Raw genomic sequence first — 14,813 nt, 5'->3', positions numbered from 1 at the left:
TCATGCGATAAACAAATTTTGCAAAACAGGTGTTTGTTACATATATGAATTCAAATGACAACATATGTTTTGTTGCCACTCAAAAGCAAAATATATTTCTGGTCCCAACAAAGAAAAATATATAGATACATATCAGCTAGAATAAAATAAATAAATATTCTATGCAAAGCAATCAGCTTTGCTTATGCCAAGCACGTTGAGAAAATATTTGAAATAAATCTGTCAAATCATCCTGAAACCAAACAGGCGACATAAGCAGAATTGTCTCAAAATTAACTAATTAAATTAAGATGGTTACCAATTGTCATTTGTAAAATAAATTTCTAGAGGGCTATTTTCAAAGCTTCTTTGCAACTGTGTTTTTTCTCGAGAAGCCCGTCTTGTTAGAAGAACGCCATTCAATTAAAAGGCATGCTGATAATTAGCACACACCAGAAAGCCTCACGACCGTTAGTAAAGCCGTCAAAAAAGACTGGTCATGCTTACCGAAAATGTTGTCAGTAACTGTGAGTAACGACGTGTAAAACAGAGGGAAGAAGTTTGTTATTTGTTGTTACTTCACTGACTGACATTGTAACAAGACTTGACTGAATACTAATTTAGCAAACACATCTCAGCATTAACTACCTGTCCCCAGCCTCCCGATTCAAACGAAAAGCTTCTTTCAAACCCTTCGACAAAACAAAATTTTATAAAAGGAATGTTAATTCGCAATAAGTGCGGTAATTTACAACTCCAAGCCTTAACCAATGTAATATGTATGCTGCCAAGTTACGTGTACGCATACATTCTCTTATGTCAACCTACCTGCTCAAAATAAAAATACCTTGTAAAGAACACGAATGTTACCAAAATCTAAGATAAATTCTATGCATCTATATGACTACCTCGCTCTGAGACAATATACAGATCCCACGGTAAATGCAAATGTCATGAAATGCTTCAAGAAAACTTTCTACGCATTTTTTCCTTTAAAGACAAGGACTGAACTTTACTCAAAATGTGGAACTAGTAAATACTCTTCTCCCTCATTCTCGCCTTGAAATTGTAACGAGGGAGTTTATGATGAGAAATAGAATGAATAACAAGTTTTTATGAAGTCAGAGCTAAATCCCTGAACATTTTATGTCACCCTTCTTCTATATATACCCTAAAAGTCTCGTTTCTGCAAGAGCATGCTCAACAGTTTCCAAGCGTTAAAAACAGGTTGATACACAGTTCATAAATTATGTGTGCTATGAGTTATGTTCAGTTAACTTGAATCACCAAATCTCACATTAAATTAATTAGTAATAATAACACTAGGGTAGCAGAACAACCAACGCACAAGAACGACAAACGAACGACACTGACAAAAGACGGTAACAAAGTAACGACGACACAACTCGAGCAATGAACTCAAAAATGCCACAGAGGCCTACCGTTTTTGCCAGCATGATTATCGGCCTCATTCTCACTGTCGCTCTCTGAGGAAACAAGAAAGAAAAAGAAAAAAAAGAGGAAAAGAAACAAGCAAGCCAAGCCGTTCATGCAGCCGTATCAGTGAATGAAACAAGCAATGAAACGTTCAAGAAATGTTTCTAAAGGCCGGCGGAAAGTGTCAATGTTCAGAACGAAACATTTCAGGCTAATTTAAGTCACCCTTTAAAACGAAACTTTTAGCTACTCTGAGACAAAAAAAGAAGTTTTTGCAAACACTATCATAAACTCAATGTTCATACTGGAACTGAAATTGAATAACCCTGCTGGTACAAGTGCTCATGTTCAAACCTTGCTTTACTGCATTTGATCCTATTAACTAGCACATAAATTTACTTTGGCTCTTTATTAACATTAGCATTTCAAGCTGGGAATCACACTATCGAAAATTGCTTTGCCTTGCTGCTTCAGTAACAAATATAAATGGTAACATCTGAATTAGAGTTCCCTACCCTTAAAGTTAATTTATGGAAGCTAGATGTAATTTTTCTGGTTTATGTGCCAACCAATGAAGGGCACCTGACATGAGGATTACCTAATTTGCACCACACAAAGCTCTCGATCACACAACCAAATTTCAGTTTCACAGTGCTTACACTGCGTCAAGCAACGAGACTTCATCCGTTCTGTGTTCTCCCCTCCCTGGTCCCTATCCCATCTCGGGTTTACAACTATGCTCAGATTACACCAGCTAGCATGCACCCTCACCACTGCTTCATTTAGGCTTCGTTGCCCCACGTATTTCATATAGTATTTCGAACAGCAGCAGTAAAGAGTGACTTAAGGTAAATAAAGATACGTAAAAGCATAAAAACAGCGCATTCTCTCTCATGCGTTGCAGTTGCATGAAACAGCCCAAAGCCACATAAAACATGATGCATAGACCACCAATAAATTGCTCCCAATTGAACAACTGACCTGAAGAAGCATATTCTCCAGGATGAACATAGTTTCCTTTGAGCAGCATTTAAGGAAACGCCACAAGGAGCATAATTTGCAACTCTGACACAGTAAACCAAGCTAGTTGCTAGACACGTCCCAACCCTAGTCAAGCATTTCAGTTAAAAACCACGCCATCGACAATTGAAAAGCAACGTAACTATATCGCGCAAAATTAAAAAAAAATTACTTAGTTTAGTAGTTAAATCAATTCGATCGAGATGCACGCCTTTTAACATAGACAGCAAGCACACCTGAGAGTGTGAGCAGGTTAAATTTAATTGATCCCCTCAAACCCGAGAGATTAAACACCCCAAGGTAACAAGTGTTACTTCCAGGGAACGATTGTTGCTTGTAAGTAATGATCGTCGCTTTCTCTAAACTCTAAAACACTGACTACGCCCCCTGAACAAGGCTCAGTCTCCTAGCAAACGTCATGGGTTAAGATGTCCAGCATCGCCTACTTTGACCTCTACTTTTTCGGAGGCTGAAATATGTAAACAAAAAAGGAAAGAGTAACAGAACACGACGGGGGCATACCTGTGACGTCAGAACCGTCTTCACCCTCGCCCAAATTTTCGTCGTGGAAACTCAACTCCTGGTAGAGAGTGTTTGGCCTTCGTTGCTCTCTGCCGAAACAAGGCAAGACACAAACTTTGTTTTCATGTGTTCTTCAATCTCAGGATAGATTTTCAGGATGAACAACTGCCAGCTTCTTATCTAAGGATTGTGTAGTGTGTATGTTTATACAGCTGGAATTTAGTAAGTAACAATGGGCATCCAGTGTCTCAGCTGTAGATTGGAAATTTAGTCAGTGTAGTACCAGTGCAAGCCTGAGCTGTTTTATGTGCATCACACAGTTACACAACCACTCAATGCTCACCCAGGTCAAGACAGGCAGGGGTGGGGATTGAACCCAGGATCCCTGGGTTCTTGGGTCTTAATGTACGTTCATAATTATTTCCATGTCGTAAATTCAACAGCATGATTAATTGGGGTCGTAGTAACAAAGTCCAATTTTTTACTCTACATAATTTTAAATTACTTGATTTTTGCTAGAACCCAATTTTTGTGAATTTTGATATTTAAGAAAAAAGAATGGCAAAAACTAAGTTATGCGAATATAATAACCAATGGCAATGAATACACAGATAGCACACCACTCCCAACGGCGCAATTTTGTGCCCATGAAATATTCCCAAAACCCACCTCCACTGTGCAAAATTTGAGAAATATAGCAGTTGCAAACATGCCTTTGGTGCACATTTTTTCGATAATAATCATGACCACTGTCCGTCTCGGTTTCCGTAAAATCGAAACCTCCCCTCCTCACAAACAGGCCTCTTGGATATCGGGCTAACATAGAATAAATAATGAAAAAACTAATTTTCGAAAACCTACTTCTTGAAGCAAACTCCTCAATTATCAGGCTTCTACACCATTTGAAGAGCGGGAACAAAACACAGACAGATACGAGAATGACAACGAAGGACGACAGGCCGACCTGGCGAGATAAAGAGAGCTCCGCAAACGAACCTGTGAACTGTTGTCTTGTCGATGCCCACTTCGCTGTCCATAGCAATCTCCTCAATGTCTTCGACCTCGGGGGTCAGCGACGTCGTCTCGGACATAGACATGTCTGTGCTGAATCCATCCACCCATCCGCTCTCTGAGCCAAGCCAGAAACAAGCCAAGTTGAGTCGTTCCGTAGCTGAGTACAGTGATGTCTCGTTAATATGGACACCTTCATTTCCCCCAAAAAGCGTCCATAACGCAAGTTGCTCGTAATAATGAGACAAAAATGTGCGTATTTACCCAGTTCGTCTCCAAAAAATATTGTCCACATAGCAGGGTATTTGTGTCAATAGGACAAGAATTAAATGAGACATGACTTTAAAACTCAGTAGCAGAAAAGGTAAGCACAGTTAAGTGGTGAAATGTCAGCTTGAACTTACAGAAACAAACAAAGAAAGGAGAGAACAGGACAAAACGACTGACTAACAACTTTGCTCTTTGTTTGCAAAATCGTCTTCTTCATCATATGTCATTCACACGTACATAAGATAACCGTTAGTTACAAAGATCGATGTACTAAAGCGAATCTGTCAGTTAGCTGTTTTGTACAGTTCTGTCCGTCCTTTGTTAGTTTCTGTAAGTTCAAGCTCACCCTCCACCAATATGTGCCAACTAGTTCAACCAAACTAAAGCTTGTAGCACAGTTGAAGGGGCACTAAGATGGACTTTGAGATATCTCAGAAAAAGGGCTGTGTCGCGGTGCACTCCAACGTTTTTAAGTGCAAAAAATGTCAAGCGTGATTGTGATCTTGGATTTTAAAGGATGCTTATGGCATGTAGATTGAGTTTGTGCCATAAAAGATGGTCTCAAAATTCACGTTAGCTCCCCTTCAAGATTCAAGCTCTAATGCAATAAGCCAGCTAGCAGTTTCAGAACAAATAATGGTGTACCTTCTGTCATCTTGAGATAATCACAAAAGAATATAGCATTTTATCCTACCTTCAGCTGACCGATATCAATAATAAAAATCTCCTCTATGTTAAAGCATTTCACAAGATTCAGTCTGAAATAGGACACACTCAGCAATAAATGCAGAACACTGCACTTTAAGAGTGGATACATGAGTAACATGCATGTTTCTTCCCCAAATGACTACAATGAGGCAATGTTGATACTGCCTTGGAACCAAACGGTCAGTGAAACGAGTAGTCAGGTGGCAGTCAATAAATAATGGCAAGTGCATTGTTCAACTACCAACAACTGGGCAATGCATAAAGTATTGTCCTCTGGGTGATTAAGTGATGGCAAATAAAGTAAAAGTGACAAGAATGAGAGCAGCTTACTCTGTACTTGGCCAACTTTAGAAGGTTGCTCCGTCGCTGGTTGTGGTGCCACAGTTGTTGCTGATGCCACTCCCACTTTAACTTCCTGAGACAAAAAAAGAAATGTGTTGATTGAGTTCAATTGAATTCTGTCAATCTACTGACAGGTTAGCCGCAAAGGGCGACAAATTTCTCAGTTGTCGCGCCAGTGAGTAGCAAGATACGACGAAGTCGCACAATAAACATAGTCTTTTATTACTTATTGATGTCGGCAGGGAGAAAAGACACTCAAAACGCAATCTCCCGACTGCTAATCAAGACGATTTTGGGAAAACAAAATTTAGCATGCGTTTTTCTGCATAACTATTGTGCAGCTTGGATTCCGAAGGGTTAAACTATAAACGAAGAAAATATCTATTATCCTGTTTCCACGCACAGCGAGAAAAGATAATGTTCAGCACTTCATCGGCAGAGAAGACCTTGTCTCGCGAGGATATTTTTACCTCGATAAGAAAGCCACTGTCTGTCATACTTACCGCACCTAACCCAGATCTGTGTGTGGCCCTTCTCAACCAGAAAATCAAAAAGAACTTCCTGTCAGAGTAAAATGATTTCTAGAAACTGAAAACCCAAAAAGTTTCAGAATATTCTAAAGGGTAGGAAATTCAACTTTATTCCTGACAAACGGCACCTCTGCAAGCAAAACGAAACAAATGTATAAAGTCTGAACTGTTAAAAAACTAAATCTTCCTGACCTCCTAGGAAAAGTGGCTTTCCCATGTAGCTGACATTAGACAGTTTTAGCATAGCCTTGCTGGTGTTCACATACGCAATCTCTAAAGGTTATATTTGCAGAATGTTTCACTTTGCTGAGGTTATTTATAGTATTGAAATCATAGGCTCCGCGCACGTGAGGTACAGCGCACATGTTGGCCGCTCTGGCTGTAGTGGCGATTGGAGTGCTGGCTCTTCCGATTCAGACTTTAAACTAGGGCTCGGTGTCGATTAAGAGTTGTAATCTGATTAATCACCACCTCTTAATTTATTAATTAACGTTATTCATTTCTACGCACTTTTTTTATAAAAAGTCAAAATTATATCTTTCTCACTTTAAACGGCGCAATATACAATTCTGATCATAAATCAACCTTGATGCGTAGTTGAGAACAGTTCAAAGGCCCTCACAAATTATTACTTCAGCTGCACGAGGCAAAAAGGGTCATTGATATTCTCCGGCAACAGCGACCTCCTTCAACTGCTCGCAATTGTCTCTGCTGCGCTATTAATGGACGCTCGCGCGGCGTTGAGGTGGCCAGGACACGCGTAACCTTCTGCGCTTGTCTGGAGTTACAAATCTCGCCCCTACATTTTACTTTAGGTTAAAATTTCACCTAGAGTTTACACTTCCACAGGCGTACCCGTCTACGTCTGCATAGGAAAAACGTTTAATTTTTACTTTTTTGGTTTGTCAAAAATTTTATTGATAAACCGGTTAAAAAAATCTATTGCTATCGAGTCAATAATTGAATAATCGGGAGGTTAATCTATCAATTGCCCAGACCGACTTTTAACGCTACTCGGAATTGAATTCAGAAAATGAGAGCTAACTGTCCGGCGGGGAAACTCCGTAAAAGTATCTCCAGTTTGGATCTCCAAGCTGCCGGAACGTCGCGGAAGCGGACTGAACAGAGGAGAGGTGACAACTTTTGCCTTCGATACATCTCTTCGATGCTTTTAAACCTGAACAGCTTGCAAGCACCGTACGTGCTCCCGCTGGATTAATAAAAGCATCAACCTGCACATCGATCGTGTCTTTCTGCTATTCTCTTGGAAACAAATCCCCAAGCACTGGAAAACGTCTTTAGGGAAGGAAACTTGGCCGTCAAAGGGTCAGGCAGTAAGATGGCCAAAGTGTCGTTAGCCCGAAGCGTAGCTTGTTCGGAGGCTCCGGTCACCTGTATCTCGCTCTTGAGGTTGGTGCTGGCGTCGGGACTCTTGGTGGGAGAGATCAGGTCGGGGTAGTCGGGTAGGCTCGCGACACTCCTGGCCGGCGTCGTTTCGCCCGACAGCGCTAGCGACGACGGACCTCCGGGCGACTTGCTCGGGGCAAAGTGGAGCCCCAGCCTGCTGCTCGGCCAAATGCGGGAAGGAGAGAGGAAAGGAGATAAGAGAGCACGAACGTTCATCGGGGCAACGAAGGGGCGGTCGAGAAACACGGCAAGTCTAGGACGAAGACGCGCATCTATATTCTAGCTTGTGACGCGCATTAAACCGTATTCTCCGGTATATGTGGAGGGTAAGTTCGTCCGCTTCTTGAGCAGGGGTTGCACTGCCGTCGGAACCCCGAGCTCCGATTGGCTCCGATTGGAAGGATAGTGGGTAGACCTCGAGGCAGCTTGCCTTGAGGCCTACCCACCATCCTTTAATTAGAGCCAATCAAATCTCGGCGTTCCGACGTCACCACAGCCCCTGCAAAAGGAGCGGACCAACTTGCGCTTCGCGTAACTCGCATTTGCTTTTCCCAAAATTTTTGTTGGTGCTTCTTACGCAGCAGTGTGACTCTTGTGAATATATATATATTTTTTTTTTATATAGGAATTTAAATTACACAAATCTGTGTAGTGTTCATATTTCCTAATCGATTAATTGGCAAGGATATTAAAAGTGGCTCCCCCTCCTACATATTGCAACCACAATGCATGTGTGCGGGGTTACCAGCTTCCGCGCCGACTGTGCCAATACATGAGCATGACAATTATCCTAACGTGTCACTTTTATACTAACTTTCTTGTGAAAACGGTTGTTTATAGGGTGGTGCGACTTGTACAACTGTGTGACTTACAGACCGGGAGATATAATTTATAAAATTATGCGAAAAAGGGAGGTGGGATTTTCGCCTTCTTTGTTTTCTCTGTAGGCTACAAATAAATAAAGAGACTATCTTTTTTCATTGTATTTGATTTACACTCTAGGTAGGAGGGAGCATCTTTTGGAATGTTACAATATACGGCTTTCGCCGCACCCGCTTCCTATTTCATTTCATTTCATTTGTATTACCTTAAGGGCCTCTTGAGGGAGGCATTACATAAGGAGAATACCATATTCAAGACTCAAAAAAAAAAAAAAAAAAGTTTGAATGCTGACGTGGATTAAGTGTTGCTTACTTTCCCTTGGAACCCGTCATCTCCATTCGATCGGAGCCAAACAGTATCTTTGTCCTTTCGATGTAGTCCATGTGTGTTTTGAACAACTAAAAAAAGAAGAGTAGAAAATTACAAAACTACAGGCACACACTTCAAAGGGCACGTAAGCAAAAGACGACGAAAGTAATGTTTGCACTTACCTCAGTGTATCGTTCGTGTAGCTTAGAGAATTCTTTCTTCATTTCCGATTCTTTTTCTTCTAGCCTGTTTGCTGGAGACATTCATTCGCATCCAGGAAGAAAAACATGGTTCAGTGAGAAAGGGTCCCACTCCACTGTGGACGCTCCCATCACACCAAGTGATTCTTTCCGTGCGAGGCTTACCGTGATCCGAAGTGTTCTTAGATTTGAGCTCCAGCATCCGAATGACGGATTCAAGGCCCTCAACCTTGCCTTCGAGGTCTCGACGGTCATCGTCGACCGTGTATTCGACTTCTAAAAGTTTCTGCGAAGAAACATTTTAAGAAATAATGGCAGTCAAATGACAACTGAGCCACTTCTTTCAAAAGAGAGCTGAATTTCTTTTCATGGCAATTTGAGTACTCAGTTGTAAGTGACAGGTATAAGAATGACTTTAGTGCAGCTTTGCCTTTTCTGTCTTTCAAGTGATTAGTAAAATTAGTAAGTGAATTTTTTTAGGTGATTAGCACAAAAGATGATTGTAACACCAGTTAATTCCTTTGGGAATCAGCGACGAGGGATTCTTGTAATGCTTACTCATGCCTTTCGATGAAGCAGCTCTGATCTTATATGCCATTGAACACACACCTCAAAACTATATTTTCTGAGAAACCAGCTAAGAACATTTGACAAAGGTCTATCCCTCGTAGAAACGCTGCCGAACGAAGCTTCATACTGGAAATACGCTAACAAATGAAGTCTGAATATACCCACCAGCCAATGGATGCACACAAAAATCAAGAGCCCCACTGCACACAGATGCAAAATAAAGCAAGGGTGACAGCACTCCAGAAAAAAATAGAATGGCATTGAATGCAGGACCGACAATACAATCCTGTTAGCGTCGATGGCGAGGCAGTCCCACGCTTCAAGAAACACCCTAGCAAAAGACGTGTAGGCAGCAACGACCTTGCACGTACGCGCGCGAAGCAACTATGTTTACATTCGTCTTTTTTTTTTTTTTTTTTTTTGTGCGCGTACGCACAGAGGCAAAAGTTCATTCAAAAGCACGTAGCCGTTTGAAAGCCACGGCTACACGGCCAAAGTGTTTAATCCTGTCAGTTTGACGCCACAAACGAAACCAACGCACGCTTCCGCAAAAAGGGAACGGATGATTTCATTACTCGATTGTCAAAATGCAGTCAAGAAAGTGGTGAACTTGCGACTATTCTTTTTTTTTATTATTATTTATAATTTACGGCCTGAGGATTGCTAAAGAAAAGTAGGTCAGGAACAGCTGAGATATCGGAGAGTTCGAATCACAGCTGATCGAAACTATCCAGAAGAAAACAAAAAGTTATCCAACGTTAAGCTGCTCTTCTGCTTGAACTCTCAGGAACACTGCCGCCAAGCTACAGCACTACCACTCAAAAATTCCTTACGCAAACATATCAGACGCGATCTCTTCACTTCCGTGATAAGATTCAGCATCCCGAAGTGCTAGGACGGCGTAAAACTGTAGAAGAAGGAACCACATGAGCCACATACATTAAAAAAATAAAATAAAAAAGCGTTCAACAGGATATGTTCTTTTGCCAATCCTTTATTGACGCACAGCAGTCACCCGATTTCTCAATGTAAGCCGAGTCGCGAGAGCGGATGCTGGCATAAGTTGGCCCTGACGTCGCAAAAGCGTGAAAGCTCGACCTAGAAACTCAGACGGGCATCGCATAACACGCTCCGAATACCGTGAACAACGCGGTCGCTATATTTAACAGGACTTCATTGTTGCTACCTAAATTCTAGCTTACATAATGGTCAATCTATGTTCCAGTATTCTTTAAAGAGAAGAAAGGAAAGCTAGCATATTGTAACGCTTGCTGCCCCGCGATGCTCTCCAAAGATGTCCACGGTTGAACGACATCAGTCGATAAATGCCCTCGCAGCACAAAAGCCAGCGTCCGCAAAGTGGCAAACAAACGGGCGATTCATTTTAGACGGATGAATGCACTGACTTACCTGTTCGGACGCTTTCCTCAGCTGTTTTTCGCGCTCGTATTGAGTCACCAACTGTTCGTTGTCCTCCCGGAGTAGTTCCAGCTCGACCTCATGCTCCTGGTTTTCCATGCACGCCAGGTCTAGGCTCTCGAGTACGTTCACCACGAGCGGCATCAGGTCTTTCACGACATCTTCGTCGTACTTCTCGATCATTCGCTGGAACTCCTGGTAGATGTTCCCAGCCAGGGTCTGGACTTTCTCGGACATCACGTCGTGCGTCTCCTCGTTGCCCGTCCCGTAGACTGTCTCCTGCATCGGCGATTCGGTCTCCATCTTTGTGATCTGGGTCGCGCTCGGTGCGGCGGAGTTTCCTGGGTCGTTCACTCGGTGATGATTTTGGTGTCTGGGGCGTGGAGATGGAGATTTCCTAGGCCTATGGCCCAGACACCCATAACGATAGGAGATCCCGATGCGAAGTTGCGAACTGCCAACAACCGTCCCGAGCGCATGCGTGCGGAGATGGGAGAGGAGAGCACGGTCAACTATGTGCGTTTAGGTTGGCTGCGTTGGCTGTGCCCTGCTCTTTGTGGGGTTAACCGGTTCGGCAGATTTACAGCAATTACAGTACAATCGCAGCAATCGCAGAGTGGCCAGCGTGGCTCAAGACTAATCTGAAAACAAATAAGCGACTGCCGTGACGTGTTTCGTTTCCCGTGTAATGAATACGTGATTAGCTTTATGCGTATGCTCGGTCTGTCTTTTGTATAGGTGGCAAAAAGCGAAAGCGTCCATGAATCCTCGCACTGCCCAAATTGAAAATAACGATGATAATGCGACTCATAATGAAAACAGATAACGAGAAAAAAGCTAAAATTCAACTTAAAAAAAAAAAGCTTCTTTCTTATGTCGTTGAAGAACAACGTATGCGTCCTATAATCGAAACTTTCGTTGCCATTATTTCTCAAAGCTTTGACTTTGAACTTTAAAAGGGCTGGCTCCCCATGCATGCAAGGATGTGGAGCATGCGCGTGAAAGTAACTTTGAAAAACGTATAATAGCACGTGTTTGCTTACATGCTCACACGATTGGAGACATGGCGGTGACCAAATGCCCTTCTTCCCGCTCGTTGGCTTTCATGACAACGAAGATTACACCAAACCTCCTTGGACTGTACGCACGAGAACGTAAAGCCCCTCTATCCTGGGAAAAGTGGCGCCATTAATTGTTGGGGAAATGCTCGAGACACTTGCCACGCGCCACTTCTGGGAAGAGCATGGCGTCTGAAATCTAGCTCAGTGCTGCGCTGTGCCGCCATGATCTTCCCAAGGGCTGCACGTTGCACGTGCCTCGTGCATCGACACACCTTGCGCTACTTTTAGAACATGAAGGGGCTTTACGAGAACACAGCTTTGTAAGACCCTTTCGCGAAACGAGCACTCGAGCCAGAAATACACGTTGATCTGTTCGTGTTTCTCTTACAAGTGGCGACAAACACGCGCCAATTCACGGGACGAAGTCCGTGCCACGTGCCACCCTTGGAAGCAAATGGCAGCAGAGCAGCTCATGACAGGTGCATCGCGTATTTGCATAAAAATAAACAGGCTGTCAAAAACTTTAAAAAAAAAAGTAGTAATTTTCGCTTAGTGCGAAGAAAGGAAAACGATAGTTGTAGCACGGTCGCGCATGCGGGTGGAATGGTGCCGTTACGTACCATGAGGACGGAAGTGACGTGTTTCATTCTCATAGCCGTCGTGGTTGACGTCGTGGATGCCACTCACGACTGCCACCAGTGATCCGTGAAGTAAGTGGGCAAGCGCGGTGGAAGATTCTAAAATCATCCAACATTACGCGTAGCAACTAGATACTGCTAAATGGGATTTCGCATTGCTCGAGTAATGTTTGAAAACAAGTCCTTCAAGCAGACGACACGATGATTCTCCCTTCGTCGCTTCCCATCCCCGCGCTGCGCGGCCAACGGGAAAACCCGATTTCCCTGGTCTCGCGGCAAAAGTGGAGAGCAGGGTTTTTCTGTAGTGGCAACGACAAGAGACGATGTCGAAATGTCTGCAAAGTGTCGCCCGTAAAGCTATAACTTTAATATCGCTTCAGAATCCCCAATGTTAGAAGTTCGTTTTCAATATTGTTTAGGATCATTTCTTTTTGCTGGAGAAGGGCTAGTTCAGTGGAGCGTCCTTTTCGGAAGTCATACTGAGAATCAGTCAGTATCGCTTTTCTTTTTTTCTTTTTCACAAAAATTGTTAAGTTTTACATGTATAACTTTCTCTAAACCTTCAAAAAAAAAAAAGACAAAAAAAAAAAGAAAAAAAAAACATTGTATATGTCCTAGAGGCCCTTTGCGGCCCACTACATGTGCTTGTCCGCATTGCGCGACCGTGCTGCAGCTATCGATTTCGTTTATTCGCGCACTGTGAGCGAAATATATATTTGTGCCCGGTGCTCGAGGTGATCCGTTAAGTAGGTAAGCGCGGTGTAAGTTTCTAAAACCATCCAACATGACGCGTAGCAACATGGATACTGCCAAATTTGGATTTCGCATAATGCGAGTAATGTTTGCAAACAAGTGTTTCAAACCGGAGTCATTGGCGACGACAGGAGACGAGGTCGAAACCTCTGCAAAGTGTCGCCCGTAAAACTATCGTTTTAACGAAATACTACAACAAAATTTCGGCGCCTATTTTTTTTTTTTTTTTTTATTTGTGTTCAAGGAAGCATTATCACATGAGACGCACCAATCTCTTGTAGAAAAAGACGCGAAAACGAATTTTAAAGCCAATTAAGCGACTAACAAACAGCATTTGGTGGATGTCGCTAACGCCCCGTTTGTAATGCCCGTCTAAAAACCTTGACCTCCCCTCTCCCCGAGACTTCCTTTTGTGTTTCCCAGACGTCGCTATTGTCCCTCTACAAGATTATATAAGATTAACCCGTCACTTCAAAATTAGTACAAAAGCAGCTTTGGGGTTAGTTGTGGTTGCCCGATCGCTGGCGTGCTTCGGTCACTTCGGTGGCTGGAACGGCTAGGCCATCCTCTCGACGTCAGCCTCGCCGCAGCTATGCTCGTTCCGAGACAATCTACGTCACGATTGAGGTGGATGTCACGTGCTCTCCGCTGGCTGCTCTCCGATCGTTTGCCAGAGCGGGCCGTTTATAATGAAAAATACAGCCATCGGGCTCGAAATGCAAACGTGCGATTGTCAATTATGGATATTGTGGATCATATTCAGCCTATTTCTGAACACGAAGGGTATATTTCGAATTTCGTTGACGTATTCCTTTAATATCGCTTTAAAAAAAAAAAAAATTTCAGTTGCACTTGTACTTTGAACGGATGGCTACAGTGGCGTAGCCAGGAATTATTTTCGGGGGGGGGGGGAGACTTTGTCTCATTTTCCCGCGTAGTAATCGACGTACATGGCTGGTTCGGTAGTCACGCACATATTGTCTTCCTTTACATAAAAAAAAAAAAAAAAATCATGAGCCATTCCATTCTGTGATTTAGATGACCAGCGAAAATGTTTAGCACACGACTCAGATGTGACACAGAATTTTGAACAAAGGTACGAACACATTTATTAGAGAGTTTTAGTAGATCGTTCCGATACCTCCGATAGCCCCGATAACGATACTATGCATGCGCAAGGGAGGCGGTGGCGGGGTATCGGGATATCGTTATCGGAGTCATGGGAACGATCTACTAAAACTCTCTAATGTCTTGATCGGTGGTCATCGCGACATTCGCGACATTCGTCGTCTTATCTGGTTTGCTTCATGCGCTGAGCGTTCAGTGCACGATCTTCATCGGTGGTGTTTGACGCCCGCCGTCGCCGCCGCTGACATTCTCGTTGCCGTCCCCGCCGTTGCTCTTCGTAGGCGCGTTACTCTTCGGGAGTCCGGACTATACGCGGTCTCCCCATCACGACGAGAGAAGTGAAATTGAAAATGGAGAACGGCAACTTGTCTTTCTGGCTTTTTATATACATTCGCATGGAATCATGAGCGATTCCATTTATAACCATTCGCGTGGAATCATGAGCCTGAGGGAACTAGACACGCGCGACCGGGTGGCGCGTGTCGCGCGTCACCCGGTCGCGCGAATTTCGGGACCTGAGTTTTTGTTGACGCACATGAAAAATTCACGAAACCCTAGCCATAAACAGCTTTGCTATAAAAATGTTTTGGAGAAAAGGGGGGGGGGGGGGGGGGGGGTTGATCCCCC

The 14,813-nt window shown here is 43.2% G+C and overlaps 1 protein-coding gene across 13 annotated transcripts in view; it reads right to left on the bottom strand.

The window, feature by feature from the left end:
- LOC8044067 (C-Jun-amino-terminal kinase-interacting protein 4) overlaps positions 1-11,086 on the bottom strand; it is a 37,459-nt gene extending 26,373 nt beyond the window's left edge. For 3 of the 13 annotated variants that reach the window (XM_029978978.4, XM_029978977.4, XM_029978979.4), the window contains exons 1-10: positions 10,598-11,054; positions 8,783-8,903; positions 8,600-8,670; positions 8,421-8,506; positions 7,212-7,383; positions 5,278-5,362; positions 3,955-4,129; positions 2,959-3,047; positions 1,422-1,466; positions 487-504 (exon numbers count right to left, since the gene is read on the bottom strand). In XM_029978978.4, coding sequence (XP_029834838.2) covers positions 487-504; positions 1,422-1,466; positions 2,959-3,047; positions 3,955-4,129; positions 5,278-5,362; positions 7,212-7,383; positions 8,421-8,506; positions 8,600-8,670; positions 8,783-8,903; positions 10,598-10,909 — 1,174 coding nt within the window. In that variant the 5' untranslated portion in view covers positions 10,910-11,054. Of the gene's footprint in view, positions 1-486; positions 505-1,421; positions 1,467-2,958; positions 3,048-3,954; positions 4,130-5,277; positions 5,363-7,211; positions 7,384-8,420; positions 8,507-8,599; positions 8,671-8,782; positions 8,904-10,597 lie in introns of all 13 variants that reach the window. The other 10 variants (XM_029978982.4, XM_029978984.4, XM_040503957.1 and 7 more) reach the window with 8 other exon arrangements.
- Between the last annotated feature and the right edge of the window lie 3,727 nt (positions 11,087-14,813).

The sequence above is a fragment of the Ixodes scapularis genome, unplaced genomic scaffold (genome assembly GCF_016920785.2).
Source record: "Ixodes scapularis isolate PalLabHiFi unplaced genomic scaffold, ASM1692078v2 PGA_scaffold13__105_contigs__length_92229423, whole genome shotgun sequence".
Classification (NCBI taxonomy): domain Eukaryota; kingdom Metazoa; phylum Arthropoda; class Arachnida; order Ixodida; family Ixodidae; genus Ixodes; species Ixodes scapularis.
This window is presented reverse-complemented; position numbering and strand designations above follow the sequence as displayed.